Source organism: Astatotilapia calliptera, chromosome 7 (genome assembly GCF_900246225.1).
Source record: "Astatotilapia calliptera chromosome 7, fAstCal1.2, whole genome shotgun sequence".
Classification (NCBI taxonomy): Eukaryota; Metazoa; Chordata; class Actinopteri; order Cichliformes; family Cichlidae; genus Astatotilapia; species Astatotilapia calliptera.
The window spans coordinates 4,152,236-4,177,648 of record NC_039308.1 but is presented as its reverse complement, the minus strand read 5'-3'; the positions used below and the strand labels follow the sequence as shown (position 1 = coordinate 4,177,648).

The 25,413-nt window shown below is 44.2% G+C and overlaps 3 protein-coding genes across 3 annotated transcripts; 2 read left to right on the top strand and 1 right to left on the bottom strand.

Annotated features, from left to right (window-relative positions):
* Positions 1-4,845: 4,845 nt before the first annotated feature.
* LOC113025133 (uncharacterized) lies at positions 4,846-9,881 on the bottom strand. The gene is made up of 2 exons (XM_026172581.1): positions 9,124-9,881; positions 4,846-9,049 (listed from the first exon to the last, which is right to left on the bottom strand). The coding sequence occupies exons 1-2, from the start codon at positions 9,292-9,294 to the stop codon at positions 5,411-5,413; spliced, it is 3,810 nt and encodes a 1,269-aa protein (XP_026028366.1). The 5' UTR covers positions 9,295-9,881; the 3' UTR covers positions 4,846-5,410.
* A 2,723-nt stretch (positions 9,882-12,604) lies between these two features.
* Positions 12,605-18,749, top strand: LOC113027254 (olfactomedin-4-like). The gene is made up of 6 exons (XM_026176876.1): positions 12,605-12,726; positions 16,342-16,560; positions 16,804-16,957; positions 17,051-17,278; positions 17,903-18,071; positions 18,197-18,749. The coding sequence occupies exons 1-6, from the start codon at positions 12,628-12,630 to the stop codon at positions 18,630-18,632; spliced, it is 1,305 nt and encodes a 434-aa protein (XP_026032661.1). The 5' UTR covers positions 12,605-12,627; the 3' UTR covers positions 18,633-18,749.
* A 3,147-nt stretch (positions 18,750-21,896) lies between these two features.
* On the top strand, positions 21,897-25,006 carry LOC113027260 (olfactomedin-4-like). The gene is made up of 7 exons (XM_026176881.1): positions 21,897-21,950; positions 22,070-22,192; positions 22,261-22,479; positions 22,723-22,876; positions 23,482-23,709; positions 24,270-24,438; positions 24,518-25,006. The coding sequence occupies exons 1-7, from the start codon at positions 21,897-21,899 to the stop codon at positions 24,951-24,953; spliced, it is 1,383 nt and encodes a 460-aa protein (XP_026032666.1). The 3' UTR covers positions 24,954-25,006.
* Positions 25,007-25,413: the final 407 nt, after the last annotated feature.

Here is a 25,413-nt window from a genome sequence, read left to right as displayed (position 1 = left end):
CTGAGTAGAAGCTCACATCAAGAGCTTGTGCTGAATTGTAAGCGTAAGCGAATCACTCAGGACTCGCTCACCCCCTCCCTCCTGTGCTGAATCTTAGGCTACGTTCACACTGCAGGTCTTAATGCTCAATTCCGATTTTTTGATCAAATCCGATTTTTTTGTCTGCTCGTTCACACTACAAATAAAATGCAACAGCAAACGTGCTCTAGTGTGAACGCTCAAAGCGGCCCGCATGCGCAAAAGAAGATGTCACACACAACGCGCTCTGTTTAGACCCAGAGCAACAGTATTGTTTGACTGATGGCCCTTAATATAAAGACTTCGGTCTTCACGTTTCCCAATTTTTGCTTTAAGTTATTTTGTTATTTACATAATAATGTAAATAACCTAATAATGATCCTTATTGCCGTTTAAGAGAGGAGCGGTGCTTCAAAGGATAGCTGTAGATTTCTGTCAGAATCTGCAGATTATACAGTACAAATAAAATGTTTACGTTGTCTTCCCAACAGTTTCACTGACATCCACACTGGATGGCCAGGAAGCGTTCGCGATGTCTTCTCGGGCGCTTCTCTGGCGCTGATAATTGGCTTCAGTCTTGTGTCGGTGACGTAAAAGGCGGATTTAATGCGACTTGACCGTTCAAACAGCAGTCGCTTTCTAAAACATCGGATATGTATCGGATTCAGTACCACATACGAAAGTGACCCAGATCGGATTTGAAAATATCGGATTTGCGCCGTTCACACTGTCATAGCATGATCGGATATGGGTCGCATAGGGTCAAAAAAATCGGATTTGATGCGCTTTCGCCTGCAGTGTGAACGTAGCCATAGAGCGAACGATTCACTCACTCATTAACCCCCTCCCTCCTGTGCTGAATCGTAAGCGAATCACTCAGGACTCACTCACCTCCTCCCTCCTGGCTCACAGCTTCTTCTTCCTCTTGGTTGGCAACCAATGTTAAGGCGCATTACCTCCCCCTGGCTCACAGCTCAGTGAACATTTAGATGAGAAAATATATATTTAACACATTTAAGGAAAATACTAATAAAATAAAAAATAAAAATATATTAAAATAAAATAAAAATAAATAAATGTTTATTAAGCAATTTTGATAGGAAATTGCTTAATTTTAGAAATGTTTTTGCTCTTTTTTGCTCTATAAAATAGTCGTTTTCTTTTAGAATCATTCATCTTCACATTTTTTGCACTCTCTGGTCGACTGACTCAGTGAATCAAATGACTCCAAAAAATCCGATTCACTTTGGTGAGTGACTCATTAAAACTCGATTCTGTTAGGTGACGGCTGTGTGCGGACAGGGATAGGACCCAAGGTGCAGACTCCGGAGACAGAACTTAAACCAAAACAGCTTTAATGCTGAACACAAACATCACATAACTAGAAAAAAAACTCAAAATAAACTAACACCGGTGGATGGGCAAAACACACAGCAAAATAAACGGTAGATCGCGACACGGACACAGAGAAACACAGGGCTTAAATACAAAGAGGGAGCAATCAGGGAATGAATAACAGGAGGGAAACACAGCTGGGGCAAATCAGAACTGACGAGACCAAAGGAAGCGTAAACTGAACACACTGAGATAAGACAGAGACCGTCAAAGTAAAACAGGAAACACATAACACAGACTCACATGCAGGCACTACAGAGGGAACAGAGACGTGGGACCAGGGCAGACACAAACACTGACTGAACACGGGGATATAGGAACTAAGGATACACAGAGACGCGAACTAGACAAGGGGATACAGGTGATAGGGGAGACAGAGCAACTATAGAAGACAGAGACATAAACCATAAGACAGAACTCAAAGAAACCAAAGACTAGAAAGTATAAATAATATAATAAACTCAAAAACCCTGGGTCAACAACCCAGGCATCCTGACAGTACCCCACCCTTAAGGGCTGGCTTCCAGACAGCCCAAACCAAAACACCAAAACAAAAAAAACATAAACAACCCAACCAGGGTGGGCGGCAGTGGAAACAGGATGGAGGGCTCGAAACAAAACCAAACAAGGAGCCAGAAACAAAAAAAAGAACAAACAATGGAGCTCGGAAAGCAACAGAACAAAACACAGGAACAATGTCCAAAACAACAGCACAAAGGCCCAGGCATAGTCCAAAAGCAAACAAACAAAAGAGCCCATGAAAGGCGCAGAGGCCCAGGCAACAGTCTCGAAAAAGTTCAGGGGGCCGGCCTGGAGGCTGACGGCACAACAGTCCAAACCCGGGCAGGTCAGGGGGGCGGCCCGGAGGCTGATGGTCCAAGAGCCCAGAAAACAGGTCAGGAGGCCGGCCAGACGGGAGGCACCGGCGGCGACGGAGCAGATCAGGAGGCCGGCCGGGCGGGAGGCACTGGTGGCGACGGAGCAGATCAGGAGGCCGGCCGGGCGGGTGGCACTGGTGGCGACGTAGTTCAGGGGGCCGTCCATGACGGCGGCGTAGTTCAGGGGGCCGTCCATGACGGCGGCGTAGGTCAAGGAGCCGGCCATGACGGCAACGACGTGCAGGACGAGCAGGCCGGACAGGACGTGCAGGACGAGCAGGACCAGACGGCATGGGGACCCCAGGCGCAGACGAAGCTGAACACTCGGAGGCCGGACCAGGCGGAGCTGCAGACTCGGAGGCCGGTGGTGGCTGAACGGCCTCGCCAGAACCATCAGCAGACACTGGGACGTGCTGACTGGGTCCTCCCAAACCCCCAGCTGACGAGGCAAGTGGCTGAACGGGCCTCTCGGACCCTCCAGCGGAGACGGGTGGCTGAACGGGCCCCTCGGACCCTCCAGCGGAGACGGATGGCTGAACGGGCCCCTCGGACCCTCCAGCGGAGACGGATGGCTGAACGGGCCCCTCGGACCCTCCAGCAGGAAGAAACAGCTGAAGCGGTTCCTCGGACCCTCCAGCAGGAAGAGACAGCTGAAGCGGTTCCTCGGACCCTCCAGCGGAGACAGGTGGCTGAACGGGCCCCTCGGATCCTCCAGCAGAGACAGGAGGCTGAACTGGCCCCTTGGATCTTCCAGCAGGAAGAGACGGCTGAAGCAGTTCCTCGGACCCTCCAGCGGAGACAGGTGGCTGAACGGGCCCCTCGGACCCTCCAGCGGAGACAGGAAGCTGAACGGGCCCCTCGGACCCTCCAGCAGAGAAAGGAGGCTGAACTGGCCCCTTGGATCTTCCAGCAGGAAGAGACGGCTGAAGCAGTTCCTCGGACCCTCCAGCGGAGACAGGTGGCTGAACGGGCCCCTCGGACCCTCCAGCGGAGACAGGAAGCTGAACGGGCCCCTCGGACCCTCCAGCGGAGTCAGGAGGCTGAACGGGCCCCTCGGACCCTCCAGCAGGAAGAGACGGCTGAAGCGGTTCCTCGGACCCTCCAGCAGAGACAGGTGGCTGAGCAAACAACTGAGGCGGTAACTGAGCAGGTGACTGAGCCGATAGGTGAGCTAATGTCTGAGCTATGGAGAGAAGTTTAATATGTATCGACTGTTGTAAAGATGGTAGTAATGGTGGGTAAGGCGGTGGATTAGCAGTAAGCTGAGCTAGTTCCCCTGAGCCTCCAGAACCTGAAGAAAACTGCTGGACGGGCTCACCTGAGCCTCCAGCGAGGTCAGAAACAGGTGCGGGTACCTGCTGAACACCAGCCACTCCCACCCGAGGAGAAGGTACGGGTGCCGGAGCTAACTGGTTCCCGGTCATCCTCACCCTGGGAGCCGGGACAGGCACCGTCAACGGCTGGGCAGCTGCTGTCCCCACCCGAGGAGCTGGTACGGGTGCAGCGACAGGCAGAGGCTCAGCCAGCCTAGACACCAGAGCAGGGACCAGCTGGACCTCAGCCTCCCTCACCTGAAACACTGAAACAGGTGCAGGGGGATGCTGGGCCCGAGCTGCCCTGGGAGCAGGAACACAATGGTGCGAAGGAGCAGGCTCAGTAAACACAGACTCCTCTAAAATGTTTTTTAGCTTCCTACCACCACCACGTCTAACAGTCTTAATAGTCTCAGTCTTAGCAGTGTTCATATGATTGTTTTTTTCCAGCTCAGAGGAACGAAAGCAATCATAACTCACCACCGGGAGTTGCTCTGCAGAAAAAGAGTGGTGACGGTGTGAGCGTCGCCTCCTCCGGGAAGTGGGGGGTGGCAAACTGGGCTGTAAATCCTCCAACGGACCGGGCTGCGATGAGGAATCAGAGAGTTTATGAAGCTCAGAACGCTGCAGTCCCAAAAACAGAGCAAAGGACTGCAGTGGAGTGAGTCTAACGTCCGGCGTCACATAATCTTTCTTCCTCCGCCGCTTAACCCTCTTGTCGGACTGGTAATCCAGGGGTGAAGGCGGAGGTATAGCGACTGGAGAGATTGAGCACGTGCTCAACCTGATCGCCCAAGGCATAGGCGCTGGCTCGGCCGTAGCCATGGCAGTTTGGAGGCTGCGGGGCCCTCCCAAACCCAAACGTGACCCATAGAAGGGTGACTGGAGCTCCTGGGCATGCCTAGCCTCCTGCCTCATGCTCTCCTTGAGGAAGGCAGAAACTGCGGGTCGCCGATACCACACGGAGTCTGCTGGGTCCATGTTCTGGTCACGATCTTCTGTTAGGTTACGGCTGTGTGCGGACAGGGATAGGACCCAAGGTGCAGACTCCGGAGACAGAACTTAAACCAAAACAGCTTTAATGCTGAACACAAACATCACATAACTAGAAAAAAACTCAAAATAAACTAACACCGGTGGATGGGCAAAACACACAGCAAAATAAACGGTAGATCGCGACTGTGAGGGACCAAGCAGCCAAAGCAAAGAGGACACAAGCAAAAATATCTTCAAAAAGGGTTTTCTTTATTTTAACCCTCAAAAAGTCCAAAATTAACAAAATTCAAAACCATACTTAGCAGGCCCATAAAACAGGTCAACTAAATATAACTCTACAAAACGTAATTTCCAAAACCTAAACAACAAAGTGAGACACAACTTAACTCCCAAACTGACCTAATTAAAAAGACACATGAGGGTAGCTTTTATAATGATTTGGCCAAACCATTTGAACACAATAGGGGGAAAACAAAAACACACACTAATATTAACTAAGCACAGAATAACTAACTAAGCCTAAAACACCCCTGCTCCTGGTAAGCCCATGGTTGGTCCTGCTGAGCAGGCATTTTGTCCCCAGAGTCCTCAGCCACGCCTTTTGCCCAGACAGGAAACAGCCACCGCCCAAACCCAGGTAACTCAAAGAAAGAGAAACATAATTAATATAACAAAACATTTTAGAAAAACCATACAATGCTACTATGTGCGCGCCTCATAATACCAGTGTTAGGTTTAACCAAATGATTAATGAATTATATTAATGAAGAATACTGCAAAGCAAAATAATAAAGTGAAAAATGGACTAATTTACCCCTGTGTGGCTGCTGCCATCACACACCCCCCCTCTTCAGGACTCTCGCTGGTACAGCGAGAGAGGAAGTCGGCGGTAACGTTGTTCTTCCCAGGAATGTGCTTGATGACAAACCGGAAAGGTTGCAGAGCAAGGTACCATCTTGTGATCCTTCCGTTCTTATCTTTCATCTTTTCCATCCACTGAAGTGCACTGTGATCCGTCTCCAGGGTGAATTCTCTTCCAAGAAGGTAGTACCTGAAGGAATCAAGGGCCCACTTGATTGCAAGGGCCTCCTTTTCCACTGTTGAATATCGAACCTCTCTCGGGAACAGCTTTCGGCTGATATAAGCAACAGGATGACGTTCTCCTTCCAAACCTTGAAGTAGCACTGCTCCCAGACCCCTATGAGATGCATCCGTTTGAAGGAAAAAGTGCTCATTAAAGTCTGGACTGTACAAAACTGGTTCGCTACTCAGTGATTGACTGATGTCCTTGAAAGCTGCTATAGCCTCCTCTGTCCAGTTAATCTGATTAGGACACTTGATGCCTATCAAGTCCGTTAGCAGAGCTGCCCTGGTGGAGAATCGTGGTATGAACCGACGATAAAAGCCTGCCATGCCCAAAAAGGATCTTAATTGCTTCCTTGTCTGTGGGAGAGGACAAGACTCAATGGCTTGGATCTTACTGACCTGAGGCTTGATCACCCCATTCCCGATCACATGGCCCAGGTACGCAGTCTCAGCAGAGGCAAAAACACACTTAGAGGGGTTCACCGTCAACCCAGCAGTGCCAAGACGGTCGAAGACAGCATGCAGATGTTCCAAGTGTTCCTCCCATGTGGTGCTGTAGATGACAATATCATCAAGATATGCAGATGCAAAATCTGAGAAACCACATAGTACTTGGTCCATTAATCTCTGAAAGGTTGCTGGAGCCCCATGCAGCCCGAATGGCATCACTGTAAATTGGAAGAGACCCCAAGGTGTTCGAAAGGCAGTCAACTTCTTTGATCGCTCCGTTAGTGGCACCTGCCAATATCCCTTGCACAGGTCAAGTGTGGTCAAGTACTTTGCCTTCCCCAGCCGTTCCAGCAAATCATCAATGCGTGGTGTGGGGTATGAATCAAACAGTGATATTGAGTTTAGGTACCTGAAGTCTATACAGAACCTCATGCTTTCATCCTTCTTTGGCACCAGGACCACTGGATTACACCACTCACTCTTTGATGGCTCAATGATCCCCAAGGACAACATGAGGTCGATTTCCTTCTTCAGGGATATTAGCAGACGTTCAGGGATCCTGTAGCTCAAACGCTTTACTGCGACGCCCTCTTTAATGACAATGTCATGCTCAACAATATCTGTTCGGCCAGGATTCACTTGAAGCACCTCAGAGTTGCATGCAGCTCTCACCTGAAGCTGTTTATCATCTGGCAGATGACTAAGGTCAAAATCTACCACATCAGCAGAAGGCAAGTATTGCTCACCAACCTCTTCTTCCTCTGGCACACCCCTTATGAGCATCACCTCTGCTGTCTTTTCAGGGCGCTGCGCCCATTCCTTCAATAGATTTATGTGCAGAACCCTGCTGGAGCGTGGCTTTCCAGGGATGAACACTTGGTAAGTAGTGGACCCCAATTTCTTCTGAACCTCAAAGGGCCCTTGCCACTTAGCCAATAGCTTGTTGTTGTCAGTGGGGAGGAGCACCAACACCTTTTGTCCAGGACTAAAAGACCTCTGACGAGCTGCTCGGTCATACCAAAACTTCTGCTTCTGCTGGATTTTGGTCATATTTGACTGAGCAAGCTCACTCATTTTCTGCAGTCGCTCCCTCATCTGCACAACATAGGAAACAATGTTAACAGAGTCCATCTTTTCCTTGCCTCCCTCCCAGATGTTTCTTAGGAGGGCTAGAGGTCCTTGTACCTCATACCCATACAAAAGTTCGAACGGAGAGAAACCAGTGGAGGCTTGTGGCACTTCCCTGTAGGCAAAGAGAAGATAAGGAAGCCACTGATCCCAATCAGCACCATTCTTATCTACCACCTTCCGGAGCATCTGCTTCAGAGTCTGATTGAACCGTTCTGTTAGCCCATCAGTCTGAGGATGGTATGGGGTGGTCCTCAGGCTTCTAATGCCCAGCAGCTTGTACACCTGTTTTAGTAAGTTGGACATAAAGTTACTCCCCTGATCAGTCAGTATTTCCTGTGGGAACCCTACTCTTGCGAAGAGCTGTACAAGGCAGAAAGCTACTGATTTTGCCTTGATGGATTTCAGTGGGAAGACCTCTGGATATTTAGTTGCGTAATCAGTGATTACAAGCATATAGCGATTCCCTGACTTACTCTTCTCAACAGGTCCAACAATATCCATTCCGAGGCGCTCAAATGGGGTACCAATAATAGGCAGTGGTTGGAGTGGAGCTTTGGAAGGGACTTTGGAGGATGTCATCTGGCACTGAGGACAGCTCTTACAGAAGTAGGCTACATCTCTATGGAGGCCAGGCCAGAAAAAATGTTGTTTAATACGAGCTGTGGTTTTGTGCTTACCAAGGTGGCCAGACCAGGGAATAGAGTGTCCCAAATTAAGCACAGTTTCTCTAACCTCTTGGGGGACCACTAGCTTCAGAAGTGAGCCCATCTGATGGTAAAGTATGCCATTTTGCAAGACATAGTCACTTTTGTTAATGCCTGCCTCCTCTACTTGGTCCTTGTCTATTGCTCGCTGAAAACAGGAAGCTAAACTAGGATCAGTTTTTTGCAACTCTATTATATTGCCAGGAATTTGAAGTCCCAAAGGCAAGTCTGGGTCAGTATGCATTTCTGGGTGTACTATAGTATGCTGGAACTTCTCCTGTCTCCTCTGTCTGCGACTTTTCCGAGGCTTCACAAGTGCAACTTCCCATTCCTCATCAAAAAATGGCAAGGCACTGAAAACTTCTGAGGTTTCACTAGATTTTTGAGCTTGGGCTCTAGTAACAGCCACATTGCATTGATGATTCTGGTCTGACTCCAACAAATCAAAAAGCACTGGAAAATCTCGTCCCAGAATAGCTGAATAAGGCAGGTTATCAACCACCCCAACATTTAAAAGGTAAGTCTGTCCATTCACTTTAATGTACATGTCAGCTGTTGAGTACATCTTCTCATCTCCGTGCACACAACAAATGGGGATGGTATCACTGACACGGACAATATTGGGGGGCACAAAATCTCTGTGTATCAGTGTACGAGAACTGCCAGAATCAAGCAAAGCTCTTAAAGTTGTTCCATTAGCTTCAATTTTTATCATTTTAACAGTCTGGTCACACTGGAGCCCATGTTCAGCATGTGAACGTGGCATGAAACACATTTGAACCATCTTAGCTGAGGTTTTTGGGCACATTGGCTTTGTGTGGCCCTCTAACCCACAGAGGTAACAAACAATCTTTTTTGAATTTTTTAATGGTCTGCCAGCAAACTGGTTCTCACCCACAGGAGTTTTTTCTGCTGACAATGGCCTTTGATGATACATCTGGGCTGATTTGGGGCCTTCCTTTGGCATTTTATTTGCATTACAGGTCCAAGGTTGCCCTTTCCTCCTGGCAGCTACAAACACTTCTGCCAGCTCAGCTGCCTTCGCTGCAGAAGACGGATTGTGCTCTCGAATCCAAACCTGTAGCTCAGGGGACAACATTCTCAAATATTGTTCAAGGATGATTATTTCACCAATTTCTTGGTTCGTTTTACCTTTTGGCTGAATCCATTTCCCGTACAGATCTTTAAGTCGAGCATACAACTCCTTAGGGTTCTCATCAAGCCTGACTTCCAGTGAACGGAATCGCTGCCTGTAGGTCTCCGGGTTAACATCATACTTGGACAAAATTGCAGCTTTAACTTTGTCATAGCTGAGAGAGTCATCAATATCCATATGAACGTATGCCCCTCTTGCCTTGCCCGTTAGCAGTGGTATTAATCGAAAAACCCAGTCTGTTTTTTCCCAACGATATGCTAAGGCAATCCGTTCAAATGTAGTCAAAAAATGCTCAATATCATCACTATCAGTCAACTTTTCCAGTCTGGGTTCATGCAATGAAAACTGACCTGATAATGACTGACTGGATTCAGCTTGAGCTTGAGGAGAACTAGGAATGTGAGGTAGCTCCCTTGACTCTGGTGACTCTGTGGTAGGTAATGGTAGCTCTGGTACTGGTGATGTCCGGGACTGCACCTCTAACTGTAAAAGCTGAAACTGATGTTGCAATGCTTTGAATTTTTGTTCTTGTCGTGCAGTTACCTCTTCTTGCCTTGCTTCCCGAGCCTCCTGTTGACCCATATGAGCTTGCAATATTGACATCAGATCTGACAGAGATGGCTCCCTTTCTTCAACCTCAGTGCTCTCCACCATTTCAGAGACTCCAATTTCCTCCTCAGCATCAGCTTCCTTTTGAACAGTTACTCCTTTCTTCTTTTCCACCTTTCCTCCACGATGCATTTTTCTTTTTTTTTTCTGGGGGTGAAAAAGCCTCAAAGAAAAAAAATACTGTGTCCTCAACTGGCAGATCCCACTGCTGCCACCAATTGTGAGGGACCAAGCAGCCAAAGCAAAGAGGACACAAGCAAAAATATCTTCAAAAAGGGTTTTCTTTATTTTAACCCTCAAAAAGTCCAAAATTAACAAAATTCAAAACCATACTTAGCAGGCCCATAAAACAGGTCAACTAAATATAACTCTACAAAACGTAATTTCCAAAACCTAAACAACAAAGTGAGACACAACTTAACTCCCAAACTGACCTAATTAAAAAGACACATGAGGGTAGCTTTTATAATGATTTGGCCAAACCATTTGAACACAATAGGGGGAAAACAAAAACACACACTAATATTAACTAAGCACAGAATAACTAACTAAGCCTAAAACACCCCTGCTCCTGGTAAGCCCATGGTTGGTCCTGCTGAGCAGGCATTTTGTCCCCAGAGTCCTCAGCCACGCCTTTTGCCCAGACAGGAAACAGCCACCGCCCAAACCCAGGTAACTCAAAGAAAGAGAAACATAATTAATATAACAAAACATTTTAGAAAAACCATACAATGCTACTATGTGCGCGCCTCATAATACCAGTGTTAGGTTTAACCAAATGATTAATGAATTATATTAATGAAGAATACTGCAAAGCAAAATAATAAAGTGAAAAATGGACTAATTTACCCCTGTGTGGCTGCTGCCATCACAGCGACACGGACACAGAGAAACACAGGGCTTAAATACAAAGAGGGAGCAATCAGGGAATGAATAACAGGAGGGAAACACAGCTGGGGCAAATCAGAACTGACGAGACAAGGAAGCGTAAACTGCACACACTGAGATAAGACAGAGACCTTCAAAGTAAAACAGGAAACACATAACACAGACTCACATGCAGGCACTACAGAGGGAACAGAGACGTGGGACCAGGGCAGACACAAACACTGACTGAACACGGGGATATAGGAACTAAGGATACACAGAGACGCAAACTAGACAAGGGGATGCAGGTGATAGGGGAGACAGAGCAACTAAAGAAGACAGAGACATAAACCATAAGACAGAACTCAAAGAAACCAAAGACTAGAAAGTATAAATAATATAATAAACTCAAAAACCCTGGGTCGACGACCCAGGCATCCTGACAGATTCAGTAAAAAGAATCAAATTTACCATCACTACTCTACATTTATTTTTAAAAATATATAATTAGCACAGCGTGGCCGTGCAATGTTTTATATGTTTTTTTTAGTTTTTATTCCTATTAATTATATTTTCACTTGTTACCTCTGAATTATTGAAATTACTCTTTTAATTATTGATTATTCTCATTAATTTTCAATCATTTTATATATTTTTCCATAGTATTACATTTGAATTTAACAGATCATTCTCTCACATAACAGACAAATATTTGGGAAATTATGATACATTTCTGAATGTATTTTTACAATTGAAATATGCATATGTACAAAAAATATATTTAAAAAACAAGTAAATTGTGTTTTACTATATTTTCAGTACACTGCTACATTCTTGTCTGAAAAGATCTTAAAGGTTTATTTTGTCACGCAGAAAGTAGTAATAAGAGTAATATTAAAACTAAGGAGCTGCCACGATTGTTGGAAACTGGAATTGGCGGGGCCGCACTATGAGTTCTGGGATAGGTTGGGCCACGAAGGATACACCCGAAATGAAGGACACATCTGTCGGCCGCATTTGTAGTATCCTTCGAATTGGGACAGCCTTTGTCCCCTGGCTGTGCCTTAATCGGTCTACAAATGCAGCAGGATGCAGCCTAGGAATTGAGACACGGCGATAGCGTCGGTATGTTACGTTTTGGGAAGAGAATGTGTTGCTTTAAAATCTTTCAGTTTTTCTCCAGTTGACTCATTTCTGTTTGCTGGTTTTTGTCAATAATTATAAAAGACAACATATGAGAATGGAGACCTCAAACGTTTACCAGATATGTTTATCGATATTTCATATATAAAAAAGGAAAAACATGATACATTTTTTCAAAACTATACAAATTGTTTTCCTCACATCCTAAATGTTATTGGGTGGTGAGTTAATCAACCCATAAAAATACATTACAATTCAAATCAGTTAAATTAAACTGAACTGAGCAAGCGTACAGGATATCACCAATTCCAGTTGTGTAGCACGAGTAACGATAACAACTGCACAATTTGAACACTTAACAGGCACAAAAACATAGCATGGATAGCAACCTCTAGAGTTAAAAATTAATTGTGAATGGTATAATTGGACATGACATGATTTTTCTTTCTGTGGTATTTTTTGCACTCATGTAGAATTTTCACTTCCTGTTCCTGAAACCTGTTACTACATCTTCCATTGAGAGAAGCTGCATATGAAATGTCCTTAAAATCCTCAAAAAAAGGTGCATGAATCAGTTGTTTGGATTATCTTTGTATATTCCACGTATTCCAAGTTTTATTATCAGATGCACAGGAATGTGCTTATTCAGTTAAGGTGTAATAGTTTTCTGCATTTTTTTATTGTTGCTTTTATTTCACTGTGTTGCAGTATCTGTAGTAACAGTGTGTTTTTCTTTTTTCCTCTTTGTGGCTATTGTTTCTTGTTTAAGTTGTTCTCTTTCTCTCTTTGTGTCGTGCTTTCTCTCGCTTTCGTTCTGTGTCTGTGATTGTCAACATTTTTTATTTCTTCTCTAGATGTTCGCACGATTCCTCACAAGTTTGATGTTGCTGCTTCAGTCAGACACAAAATTTTCTCTCTGGTCCAACATGAGGCTGTATGTGATCATTCCACTGTGTGCTCTGCTCACCGTCACCAAGCAGGTAAGAAACACTGAAGCCTCAGGTTATATAGAAATCTTTTTAAAACTTTAGTACAATTCATAATACACCACCCTTACATTTTCAGGAGCATACAGAGTGTACATGCGAGCTGAATAACTCAGAGAGAATATTCCCCCATGAAAAACTCAGAAAAGTTGAAAGCAGTACATCAGACTGCAAAAGCAACATCATCCCAGTGCGCATGCGCCAACCAGCGTGCAGCCTGTTACAGTCGCTCCTGCTTTTCTCTTAGTTTAGCTCTTTTTTCTTACGTATTCTTTTTTTCTCTGACTTGTATTTTCCTCCGTTTTCTATCTCTTACTCAATCATGTGGATTGAGAGAGTTTTTGTTCTTCTGGTGGCCGTGGAACTGTTACTTTTATCATGGAACGGGACCGCGGCACATCTCCTACACTCACGGACTGTTTACTCCAGAGATCAGCTGATCGCCCTGATGCCGGCTGGCTCGCTGGCCAGGCCCGCAGAAGTGCCCGCAGAAGTACCAGCTGAAATTTGGAGGAAAACACATCGGGGATGCAGAGGTCAAGGACAGAAGAGAAGAAAAAAGGTGACGGTGAGACAGCGGAGGCTCGAAGCGAGGAGGAGGTTTAAACCGTGTCTGCCGTCTATCGTGATGGGAAATGTGCGATCGTTGGCAAGTAAAATCGACGAGCTCTCAGCACTGGTACGGAGTCAGAGGGAATACCGAGAGTGTAGCCTGATGTGTTTCACCGAATCATGGCTGCACCAGGTCATTCCCGATGAGAATGCTTCCGTGGAAGGCTTCCACACTGTTCGGGCGGACAGGGACAGCATCGCTAGCGGTAAGCGTAAAGGAGGTGGGCTTGCTGTTTTAGTTAACAACCGGTGGTGTAACCCTGCCAACATAACAATCAAAGAAAGGATTTGTTGCCCGGACACTGAACTGTGTGCTGTTGGACTCAGGCCGTATTATTTACCCAGGGAATTCTCTCACGTCATCTTGGTGGCTGTTTATGTTCCCCCCTCTGCTAACCCCACAGCTGCATGTGACACTATCCACTCTGCCATAGCTCGGCTACAGACTCAGCACCCGAGTGCCTTTATTGTGATCTCGGGTGACTTCAACCATGTATCACTGGACAATACACTACCAACATTCAAACAATATGTGGACTGTCCCACCAGGGGAGAGAAAACTTTAGACTTACTGTATGCTAACGTCAAGGATGCATACAGCTCCTCCTCCCTCCCCCCACTTGGTAGGTCAGATCATAACCTGATTCACCTCACCCCCCGCTATGTGCCAATTGTGAGGAGGGAACCTGTGACCACCAGGACTGTTAGGAGGTGGTCAGAGGAGGCAATAGCGGAACTACAGGGCTGTTTCGAGGTGACCGACTGGGAAACACTCTGTGAGCCTCACGCTGAGGACATCAATGGGCTTACTGAGTGTATCACAGACTACATAACTTTCTGCACCGACTCCATTGTTCCAGCTCAGACTGTTCATTGTTACCCAAATAACAAGCCGTGGGTGACTAAGGACATCAAAGCCCTCCTCAACAACAAGAAGAGGGCTTTCAGAGGGGGCAACAAAGAGGAGGTGAGGAAGGTCCAGGTGTTACTAAAGGACAAGATCAGAGAGGCTAAGGACAATTACAGGAGGAAGCTGGAGTGGAAACTCCAGCAGAACAGCATGAGAGAGGTGTGGAGGGGCATGAAGACCATCACTGGATTCAGGCCAACCAACAGCAGGGGAGCTGAGGGAGGTGAGAATAGAGCCGACGAGTTAAATCTGTTTTTCAATAGATTCGACACCACAGTGTCTGCTCCCACCCCCACAACCTCACCTGTAGTCAGCCTGGAATCCAGAGCCACACCACTGTGCCAGCCTCTCTCTTCACATGTTGCCTCCTGTGAGATTCCTGACACCCCTCCCCCACCCATCACCTTCACTCAATACCAGGTTGAGATGCAAATGAGGAGACTTCACTCAGGCAAGTCTGCTGGACCAGACGGAGTGAGTCCCCTTGTCCTCAAGGCCTGTGCCCCCCAGCTGTGTGGAGTCTTTCATAAACTGTTTATGCTGAGTCTGAGTCTGCAGAGGGTCCCGGTGATGTGGAAGACATCATGCCTCGTCCCTGTACCAAAGACGCCTCGTCCCAGTGGCCCCCAGGATTACAGGCCCGTGGCACTGACCTCCCACATCATGAAGACCCTGGAAAGGCTCATCCTGGACCAGCTGCGACCCATAGTAAGACCACATCTGGATCCCCTTCAGTTCGCTTATCAGCCTCGTCTCGGAACAGAGGACGCCATCATCTACCTGCTCAATCGTGTCTACACCCATCTGGACCAGCCGGCGAGCACTGTGAGGGTCATGTTTTTTGACTTTTCCAGTGCTTTCAACACCATCAGGCCGACCCTCCTGGGTGATAAGTTAGCAGCGATGCAGGTGGATGCTTCTCTGGTGTCCTGGATTGTTGATTACCTGACAGGAAGACCACAATATGTACGTCTCCCACAGTGTGTGTCTGACAAGGTGATCAGCAACACAGGGGCACCACAGGGGACTGTCCTCTCCCCCTTCCTCTTCACCCTCTACACCACAGACTTCAGCCACTGCACAGAGACCTGCCATCTTCAGAAGTTTTCTGATGACTCTGCGGTGGTTGGATGCATCAGCAGGGATGATGAGACAGAGTACCGGGCTGTGGTCGACTCCTTTGTCACGTGGTGTGAGCAGAATCATCTGCAGCTCAACGTGGCAAAGACCAAGGAACTGATCGTGGACTTCAGGAAGACCAGGAAACACTTGACCCCTGTTTCAATCCAGGGGGTCAGTGTTGACATTGTGGAGGACTATAAATACCTTGGAGTACACATTGACAATAAACTGGACTGGGCTAAAAACACCACAGCACTTTACAGGAAGGGCCAGAGTCGTCTCTATTTTTTGAGGCGACTGAGGTCCTTCAACATCTGCCAGAAAATGCTGAGGATTTTCTATGAGTCTGTGGTGGCCAGTGCGATCCTCTATGCTGTTGCATGCTGGGGGAGCAGGCTGAGGGTCGCAGATGCCAACAGACTTAATAAACTGATCCGTAAGGCCAGCAATGTTGTGGGGATGGAGCTGGACTCCCTCAAGGTGGTGTCGGAGAGGCGGATGCTGTCCAAGATAAAGACAATGTTGGATAACACCTCCCACCCACTCCATGACATGTTGGTCAGTCACAGGAGCTCGTTCAGTGAGAGACTGAGATTACCGAAAAGCACCACTGAACGACACAGGAAATCATTCCTGCCTGTGGCCATCTCCCTGTACAACGCATCCACTTAACACACTGTTTGCTGCTACAACTACACATGTTTCTTTTCCAACTATTTATTTATAAGTGACTTATGTATGTATGTATGTATATATATGTATATATTGTACTATTCTTAGTTAGCATATTGTCTGTCTTGTCTTAATGTTGGTTTAAAATGGAGCACTGTAACAAAAAATAATTTCCCCCAGGGATCAATAAAGTATTCTGATTCTGATTCTGATTCTGATCCCACAGAAGGTAAGTTACCCTGCGACTCATAGTGTCATACTGTTTGTTTGTTTAACCACTGCTGTCTCTGCAGTCTGTGGAGCTGAAGAGTCTACTGCAGGGGTTGGAGCAACGTCTTACCCAGCTGAGCAAAGATGTGCTGATCCTGGAAAAAGAGGATGACAGAGGGCTGTATGGCATTCTCAGCCTGTATCTTATAGAGAATGAAATGAATGAGATCAAGCAGCTGATTGACAAGCTCAACAGCACCACCCAGGAACACCAGATCCTCACTGCTAGCGCCACTCGCCAGGTACATTCACAACCACATGCTGCAAAACGCTGACATCACCCTGAAGTGTACATCTACTATTGTGTTTTCACTATCCTATATTATAGATGGTGTTAACAGAACAGTGACATTTAATTCTGTTAAACATATTCTGTATATTCATTGTTTTGAGTGCCCTTTTGTTGATTTGTGGAGTATCAAGCCATGTTAAGAAATACATTTTTCTCTGTTTGGCTCCACATTTGAATGTCTTCTTTCTCTCAGCTGGAGATCATGAAAACAGAAATGAAAGCGCTGGAGAAGTTCGACACCATGCAGGTGATAAAGGGACGACAAACCATCGAGGTTCTGAGGACAGACCTGGACAGTTGCAAAAAGGAAGTGAAGGCACTCACCCAGCTTCCACAGCTTCCACAGGGTGAGTTATGCCTCACTTGCGATTGTTAAGAGGTTGAAACCTCTATAGGACTAGTATGGCTCACAGTTAATACACACTTTAACTTTCCTTCAGGTACTTGTCCTCGCAGCCGGCTTGTTAGTGTTACCGGGCCAGTGTTCTACACAGAAGGAGAGTATCCTGGCTTGTATTCTTATGGAGCCTGGGGCTGTGATCCCAAACCAGAGAAAGGGAAAGAGAACTGGTATTGGTTGGTGATGATGACTTCCAACAACAGATACTCCAACTACATTCGTTTTTACTCCAGCCTGAACTCTCTCATTAGGGGGGTGAGTGCCCCAGGTAAGGAACTACTGTGTAGTGTCAAACGTGCCAGTCGTCCCTTTGAAGTGGCCGATGACAGGATCGAATTCCTTTGAGATTTTTTAAAGACAATGAAGACCTGTTTTCCTTTAACTTGTGTTACTGAAAATAAATGAGAATGACAGTGACTGCAGAGCTTCACAAATGTTGAAGTCCGGTGATACAGATCATTAGAAAGTTAACATGCACTGTAATTTAACAACAACAACAACAACAACAACAACAACAACAACAACAACAAAACTTACTAAAGTAGCATCGGGTGCAGTTTCTAGCAAATATTACGTTTAAATAAACTGTGAATATTCTTTGAAATAAATTGTAAAATGTTTGCAAGAAAGTAACAACTTCACCTGCACTGGAAGACTTCCTAGGAGATATTCTAGTAAATAGTTCTCATAAGAGAATAATTTAAGTCATTACCTGATAAAGTTCTATTAAAGAATGTTATGTATTGATGCTTTACTAACTGTGCATATTTTAATGTGTCATACTGTGTAGATCTAAACTGCTTATTCGTTCTCTAAAAACACAACCAATGATACTTAAATTTGAGTTTCCCCATCACACTGCTTCTTCTCCTTTCACTTCTTTTTCTGCCAGGAAATGTCTACATCCACACCTCTAACCCAACTACCAACACCATCCAGGGTCCAAATAATGTTCTGTATGGAGGGGCTTTGTATTACAACTGTTACAACCGAGATGCTGTTTGTCATTTCAACCTCACCACCAAACACGTTACTACCTTAGAACTACACCAAGGCACTAGGTTTTTGTCCACAACTTTTTATTTGAGCTCATGAATATGAAACATAACTATGATGGAAACATTCATTTATGAATAAGAGTTGCTTTTTAAGTGTAAAACATTCACTGTTGTCCTCTGTTAACCAGATATAACTCAAAGGCTAACTTCTGCCACCTTGAGGAGTGTTACCCATACACTGATCTGGATCTTGCAACAGATGAATCTGGTGTCTGGGTGGTCTTCACCACCTCCCTGGACTTTGGCAACATGATCCTGTCCAAGGTGGAGGGGGGTGAACCACCTGCACTTGGAAAGACCTGGCAAACGTCAGTGTACAAGCAGGCGGTGACCAACACCTTCATGGCCTGCGGTGTTCTCTACGCCACACGTTACGTCAACCAAGAGCTCGAGGAGATCTTTTACTCCTTCAATACCGTGACGGGGAAGGAGCGGTTCAACCTAGGCATCTTCATCAGCAAGATTTCTCCCAACATTCAAGCCCTGAACTACAGCCCTGTGGACCAGACACTACATGTCTACTCTGACTCCAACATGGTTTACTATAAAGTGATTTTTGAGTAAATTCATAAAAGATTCGATTCAAATAACTGCTCCAGTAAAATAAATATTTATGAAGGTCAGAAAAAAGGGCTGAAAAACCTTCATATATGGGGTAACTTTTAAGGTTAATTTTCATAGTAATGGTCAGTGTTTAATAATTTGCTAATTTTATTAGTTAGTTTGCTAATTTTTTTGTTTTTGTCTTTTACTGACTTAAGAGATTTTTTATTGACATCTTTAACTGACTTTATATAAAAGTTAAAAAAAAATTCTAATGAGAGTCAATATTTTTGTGTTTGAGGTGACAAATACTTTTGTGTTTTTGCCCCCTAACATTCTAATGAATTACATTAAACCATTTGCTGAAATGCAATATTGCCAAATTTATCTAAGCTGTATTTGATTTAAACCAGGGGTCTCGTAACCCCAGGCCTTGAGGGCCGGTGTCCTGCAGGTTGTAGATCTCACCGTGGATCAACACACCTTAAATAGTTCATTACCAGGCCTCTGGAGAGCTTCAAGACATGCTGAGGAGGTAATTTAGCCATTTAAATCAGCTTTGTTGGATCAAGGACACATCTAAAATCTGAGTTGTGAAGTCCGAGACCCCTGCTTTAAACTACTTATTTTGTTACAGCTGTTACAAAATGAATAACTGATCCTTTACCCTCTAAAGTCTAAATCATCTTTGGCGCTGACCACAACAATGGCCCCAAGGCCTAAGAAAAGAGCACTTCTTTGGAAAACATGTTATGAGCTGTGCAGTAGATGTTAGTTTAAATGACCATTTGTGTTGTCCTCTAATTGCCAAGACCTAAGTGAACTACTTTTGAACCAGAACACAAATTAAATCTTCTAATGCACATCTGCACAGCAAATTAATCAAATTTAACATTTCCAATTCAAAATGAAAATATGAACAAAGCATATTGATTATTAAGTCTAAGCATAACTAAGTTTAAGCCCATTCTTTTCTTTTAGTGCTTATATTCCACTAAAATATATCAGTGACCAACTCAGACTTCATTTGAAAATCTAAAAGAAACCTTTTAATTTCTAAAAATGTGTTTGCAATACTTTAAAACATAATCAAACTCTGTGCTAAAGGTATTACCGGAGACTTGGTGTATGTAAAGCAGTTAAAGGGCTTAGAACACAATAAATTCAACCATTGCTAAGACATTGTATGCATAACACAAACCACAATATAAAAATAAAAAATTATTATTGCAGTCTGAGTGCAAAGTGGGCACTTTCTGTTCCTAAAACTTCACTGTTACAGGATCTACAACAAAAATTCTGCATGTAAATGCAGAATTTACATGCAGAAGGGTACATATTAGTCACCGTCTGCGTTTATGCAGGGTCTTATTGCATCATCCAGCCACAGCACTGAGCTATGAATGCTTATTGACTAGCAGACTGTAATAGTGTTAACAGAGTGTTATTACAACAGGTTTAGACTGCTGCCTGTACACAAAACTTTATCTCTGGTGATTATTCAATAAATAAAGGTTTAAGAGATGTCTGTATCAAAACAGACAATTATCTTTGTGTTGTCAGATAGACTGTACTTGGTTCTTGACATCCACTGCCTAACATTACTGTTGCTATGTTTGCTTAACCTTCTGTTTATCTGATGTCTTTAATATGGTGGCAAAAAATAGATGGACTGCTTCCAGTTGGAGACCTCAGTCTTGTATAAGGGAGAATTTCAAATGGCCGTGAAATACCCATCTTGGAATCTGGATTCATGTTCTTTGTCCACTCTTGTTTGATTCATTTCATTGTGGTTTTCCACCTGTTGTCTTTGTGGTCTCTAGTTTTTGTCAGAGAAGTCGGGAGCTGTGTCTAGCACCTGAGAGCTGTCTTTATCATACTCCACAGAACAAAACTGTGGTATGAACACATTTTTAATTTCTTTAGTAAATTCATGACAGCTTCCTTTGATACATTTTTTAGGGAAGGTCCAAATCACATATGTTACATCATAAATTGTCTACAGTATATTGTGAAAAAGTCCTGGTGTTAAACTGACCTACCTGCAGTTCGTAATATTATTCAACACGTTCTCATCTCAACACGTAACATGCCACAATTTGTCATAGTCGTCAGCATGAGAGCAGGTTGAATCTATAAATGTGTTTTATGTGTGACATGAAGATCAAATCTGTTCACTTTCAGATCCTGAATCACTTTGGAAAACACTATGTGTATGGTTAAGGTTAGGGTTAGGGCTGGAATGGATGGCTGGAGCCTGTGCTTCAAGTGTGTCTTACCACTGTGTCTTAAGTGGCTTTCTGTTCAGAGCGTTTCATAAGGACAAAAGGGTACCTTTTACGTTACTATGAGACGCTTAGGGGAGTGACAAATGTTATGTGTTGGGAAAATTAAATAGATAAAAATAATAAAATAATTTACATTTCTTGAATTTCTTGGACAAATATGTATTGCTAATCCAAGTCTGGTATAGTCTGAGGCATAAATAAATTATGCATTATTTTAGCACAGACTGCTCACGTGATACGGTTAAAAGAGCTTAGCGTGCACCAAAATGAGGTAGTGGCTAACACACTGCACGAATAATAAAGACCAGAACGAAATATAAAATTCAAATGGTGCAATTGGACACATTGTGATTTTAGTCTCTGGCTATTTTACGACTTGTCTCATTTTCAAGTCACCGCAGGTTTAGCTGTGACTCATACACATTATAAAACAAAAAATGTTCCCAGCATAAACTTTACTGTATGTAGCAAATACAGTAAAATTATAGTCAGTAAATATATTGTATAAAGTTTATTTTGTATTATGTTTTTTGTTGTGTGTTCTAATAGTGTTTAAGAGTGCATTTGAGCAAACTGTTGCAAAGACTCCGATTGCACTGACAGTTTTAAATCTGCAAAGAAACTTGTTGATGCAGTGGGTTTGCTAAAATATGTGCATGTCAGTAAACACAGAAAAATCATATCTTGAAGAATGCAGTGTTGTGTTTCGTAAGTCATTACTGCCATTGGCTCTGAGAATCCATATTGATTAAATTCGTAGATGATTAAATGTCCTGTGCTGAACAGCAGTGAAAAGGGGAAAACAACTTCAAAAAGTTTTTGTAATTAACAAAAAATGTCATGAAAAACAGTGACAAATGTCACTGAGATGCATGATGCATGAAATACAAACACACCCACATCCACTTCCTCACATACGGAGGTTAGCGGGAATGTTCACAAGCTGCTGCAGCAGTTTACAGATGGTTTTGTTCAGCTCTGCTCTCTGTGATTCACCATGAAGCTGTACGTGATCATTTCACTGTGGGCTCTGCTCACATTCACCCATCAGGTAAGAAATACTGAAGACTTCCTTTAAATGATAAAATATCCATTTTGAATGAAGTGACAAATACCAAATACCACTAAATGCTGCTGCTTATTTCACTTAAAAATACATTTAAATTTCAGGCTCCTCCACGAGAAAAGTGTGCATGCGAGCTGAATAACTCAGAGAAGGCATTCCCTCATGAAAAACTCAGGATAGTTGAAACCAACGTATCAGACTGCAACAGCAACATCACCCCACGGAAGGTAACTAGTCTTTTAAAGCTCTCATGCTGTGTGTCTCCATTCCTGGTTAATCACTGCTGCCTCTGCAGACTGTGGAGCTGGAGAGTCTGCTGCTGGGGTTGGAGCGTCGTCTTACCCAGCTGAACAAAGATGTGCAGATCCTGGAGAAGGAGGATGACGGAGAGCTGTATGGAGTTCTCAGCTTGTATGTTATAGAGAATGAAATGACTGAGATCAAGCAGCTGATTGACAAGCTCAACAGCACCACCCAGCAACACCAGATCCTCACTGCTAACGCCACTGAACAGGTAGATTCACAACCACATGCTGCAAAACACTGACATCACTCTAAAGAGTATATTTACTATTGTTTTTGCACTGTCTTGTAAAATCATCATCACAGTTATGTTAGGTTATGTTATGTTATGTTATGGAAACAAAAAGTCTTGAAATTAGGTCAAAAGAGCATTTTGAAAAGTATTTGATATTGATAAGTGTGTTGTATTCATTTTTCTATTTCGCTTGATCTTTTAACATCTGCTGTCTCCAAGCTGGATAACCTGAAAGCAGAGATGCAAGAGCTGGAGAGGTTTGACACCATGCAGGTGATAAAGGGACAGCAAGTCAACTCTGCTCTGAAGGCAGATCTATTCAAGTGCAACAAAAAAATTAACACTACCGTCACACCAACCGAGCCCCCACAGGGTGAGTCTAACAACCAGGTGGGGTTGGGGGTTGGATGGCTGCTACTGAGGCCCTGAAGGGGTTAATAAACCGTTTTACAGAAGACCAAACATGAACTAAACTGAGCTCAATACAATGAAACTAAAAACCATCAAACAAAGACGAGTTATGAAGGCATTACCAAACTATTTGAAGGCCATTATTGTATAATGTGAAGTATTATTGGCATTTGGTCAACATTTGCCTTATTTACCAAAAACGTATTAAGTACTTTCCAGGATCCTTACTTGTCAGAATCTATTATAAATGTAAATGTGTTAATAATGTCTGTTTAAACCTTTTCCAGTGATTATCTTGATGTTGGCTTGAAAATAAATATCTCCCTCTACTGTTACTGCAGCTTATTGCAACTTCTGCATGTGTGTACATTTCACATTTTGGAGAGGCAAAGCATGAAATGAACCGGCGTGTCTACTCCATGCTTCGTTGTGATATCGGGTTGCCTCGGTATACAAAGTATTCTAGAGACAAGTAGGAGGCCATTTGTCTGACAGCTGGTTGTACTATGCACTGCATCCATAAAAGTAGCAGCAGAAAGAACAACTGTTACACACTTCTCCCCTCAGGTACCTGTCCACGCAGCCGGCTTCTTAATGTCACTGGACCAAGGGTCTACACAGCAGGAGAATATCCTGGCTCGTACGCTTACGGAGCCTGGGGTCGTGATCCCAGACCAGAGGAAGGCAAAGAAAGCTGGTACTGGCTGGTCATGTTGACTTCCAGTAATATATATGCCCACTATGTTCGTCTTTACAGCAGTCTGAGTTCTCTCATCATTGGAGTGAGCGTCCCAGGTAAGGAACTGTTCTCTTCTTGTGGTTAATTGTCAGAGGTACAATTTATGTAACAAAGCATTTTGGGTTTTATTGCAATCACTTTGAAGTGGTTTGTTGATTTTATGTAAAAAAATCATTCACCCTGCAGGTTTACCAGATTTTGTGGTAAAACTTGAAGGAAAGCATAGAGAATATAAAGTAATTTTATTCGGCATATCCACAATACCTAACTATTTGAGGCATTCAGCTCAACAGTTGTGCAGATCTTTACAAAGATTAATGTGCACTTTAATTTGTAAATGAAGACTGAGAGAGACTGATAAGCATTTGGTGGACTAGCAACTACTGTACTTGTTGGCGCAGGATAGTATCTTTCTTTTTCACCAATGAGTGCTGGTCCTGCACACGTGCATAGTCAGCTCTGCCTTGGTTCCTTCTGAGACCTACATTTAGAAAGTCCTTATGAACAATTTTTTGCAGTTCTTTTTTATTAATGACACATTTTTTTACATACTAGAAATTGTTAAACTATTTTCTCACATTTATTCTTCCATATCGTTTGTCTTCTTCTTTTTCAGGTAACATCCAGATCCACTCCTCAAACCCAACTACCAACACTATCCAGGGTCCAAATAATGTTCTGTATGGAGGGGCTTTGTACTACAACTGTTACAACCAAGATTATGTTTGTCGATTCAATCTCACCACTAAAAGTGTCACAACCTTACAACTACCAAAAGGCACCAGGTTTGTCTTGGACCTCATTACTGGATGAAATGCTGAATAACTATGACAGAAACTTTCACTGCTATCCTCTGTTAACCAGGTACAACTCAAAAGGTAACTTCTGCCATCTTGAGGAATGCTACCCATACACTGACCTGGACCTGGCAACAGATGAGTCTGGTGTCTGGGTGGTCTACACCACCACTCAGGACTTTGGCAATTTGGTTCTCTCCAAGCTAGAGGAGGGTGAAACACCGGTGCTTGGAAAGACCTGGCGCACTTCAATCTACAAGCGGGCAGTGACCAACACCTTCATGGCGTGTGGCGTTCTCTATGCAACACGTTACATTAACAGGGAGGTCGAGGAGATCTTTTACTCATTCAACACCGTGACGGGACAGGAGAAGTTCAACATTGGCATCTTCATGAACAAGATGTCTACCAACATTCAAAGCCTAAATTACAGCCCTGTGGACCAGATTCTGCATGCTTACTGTGACTCCAACATGGTTTCCTACAAGGCGTTGTTTGGGTAAATTGATATGTTGATGCTTAAAGTCAATTTTCACATAAATGAAATAAACATTAAAACCTCCCTACTACCTCCTTGTGATATTTGCCATTTAGGTAAATGGCCTGTATTTGTATAGCGCTTTACACTACACACAGTCATCCACCCATTCACACACACATTCACACACAGGTGATGGCAAGCTACTTTGTAGCCACAGCTGCCCTGGGACGCACTGACAGAGGCGAGGCTGCAGGAAACTGGCGCCACCGGGCCCTCTGACCACCACCAGTAGGCAACAGGTGAAATGTCTTGCCCTAGGACACAATGACCGAGACTGTCAGAGCTGGGGCTCGAACCAGCAACCTTCCAATTACAAGACAAACTGCCAACTCTTGAGCCATGATCACATTTAGGTGGCTGATTCTACAGGAGATATCTGCGAAGCTTTCTCCGATGCATTTACAGTTAAATTTAATTTGTGC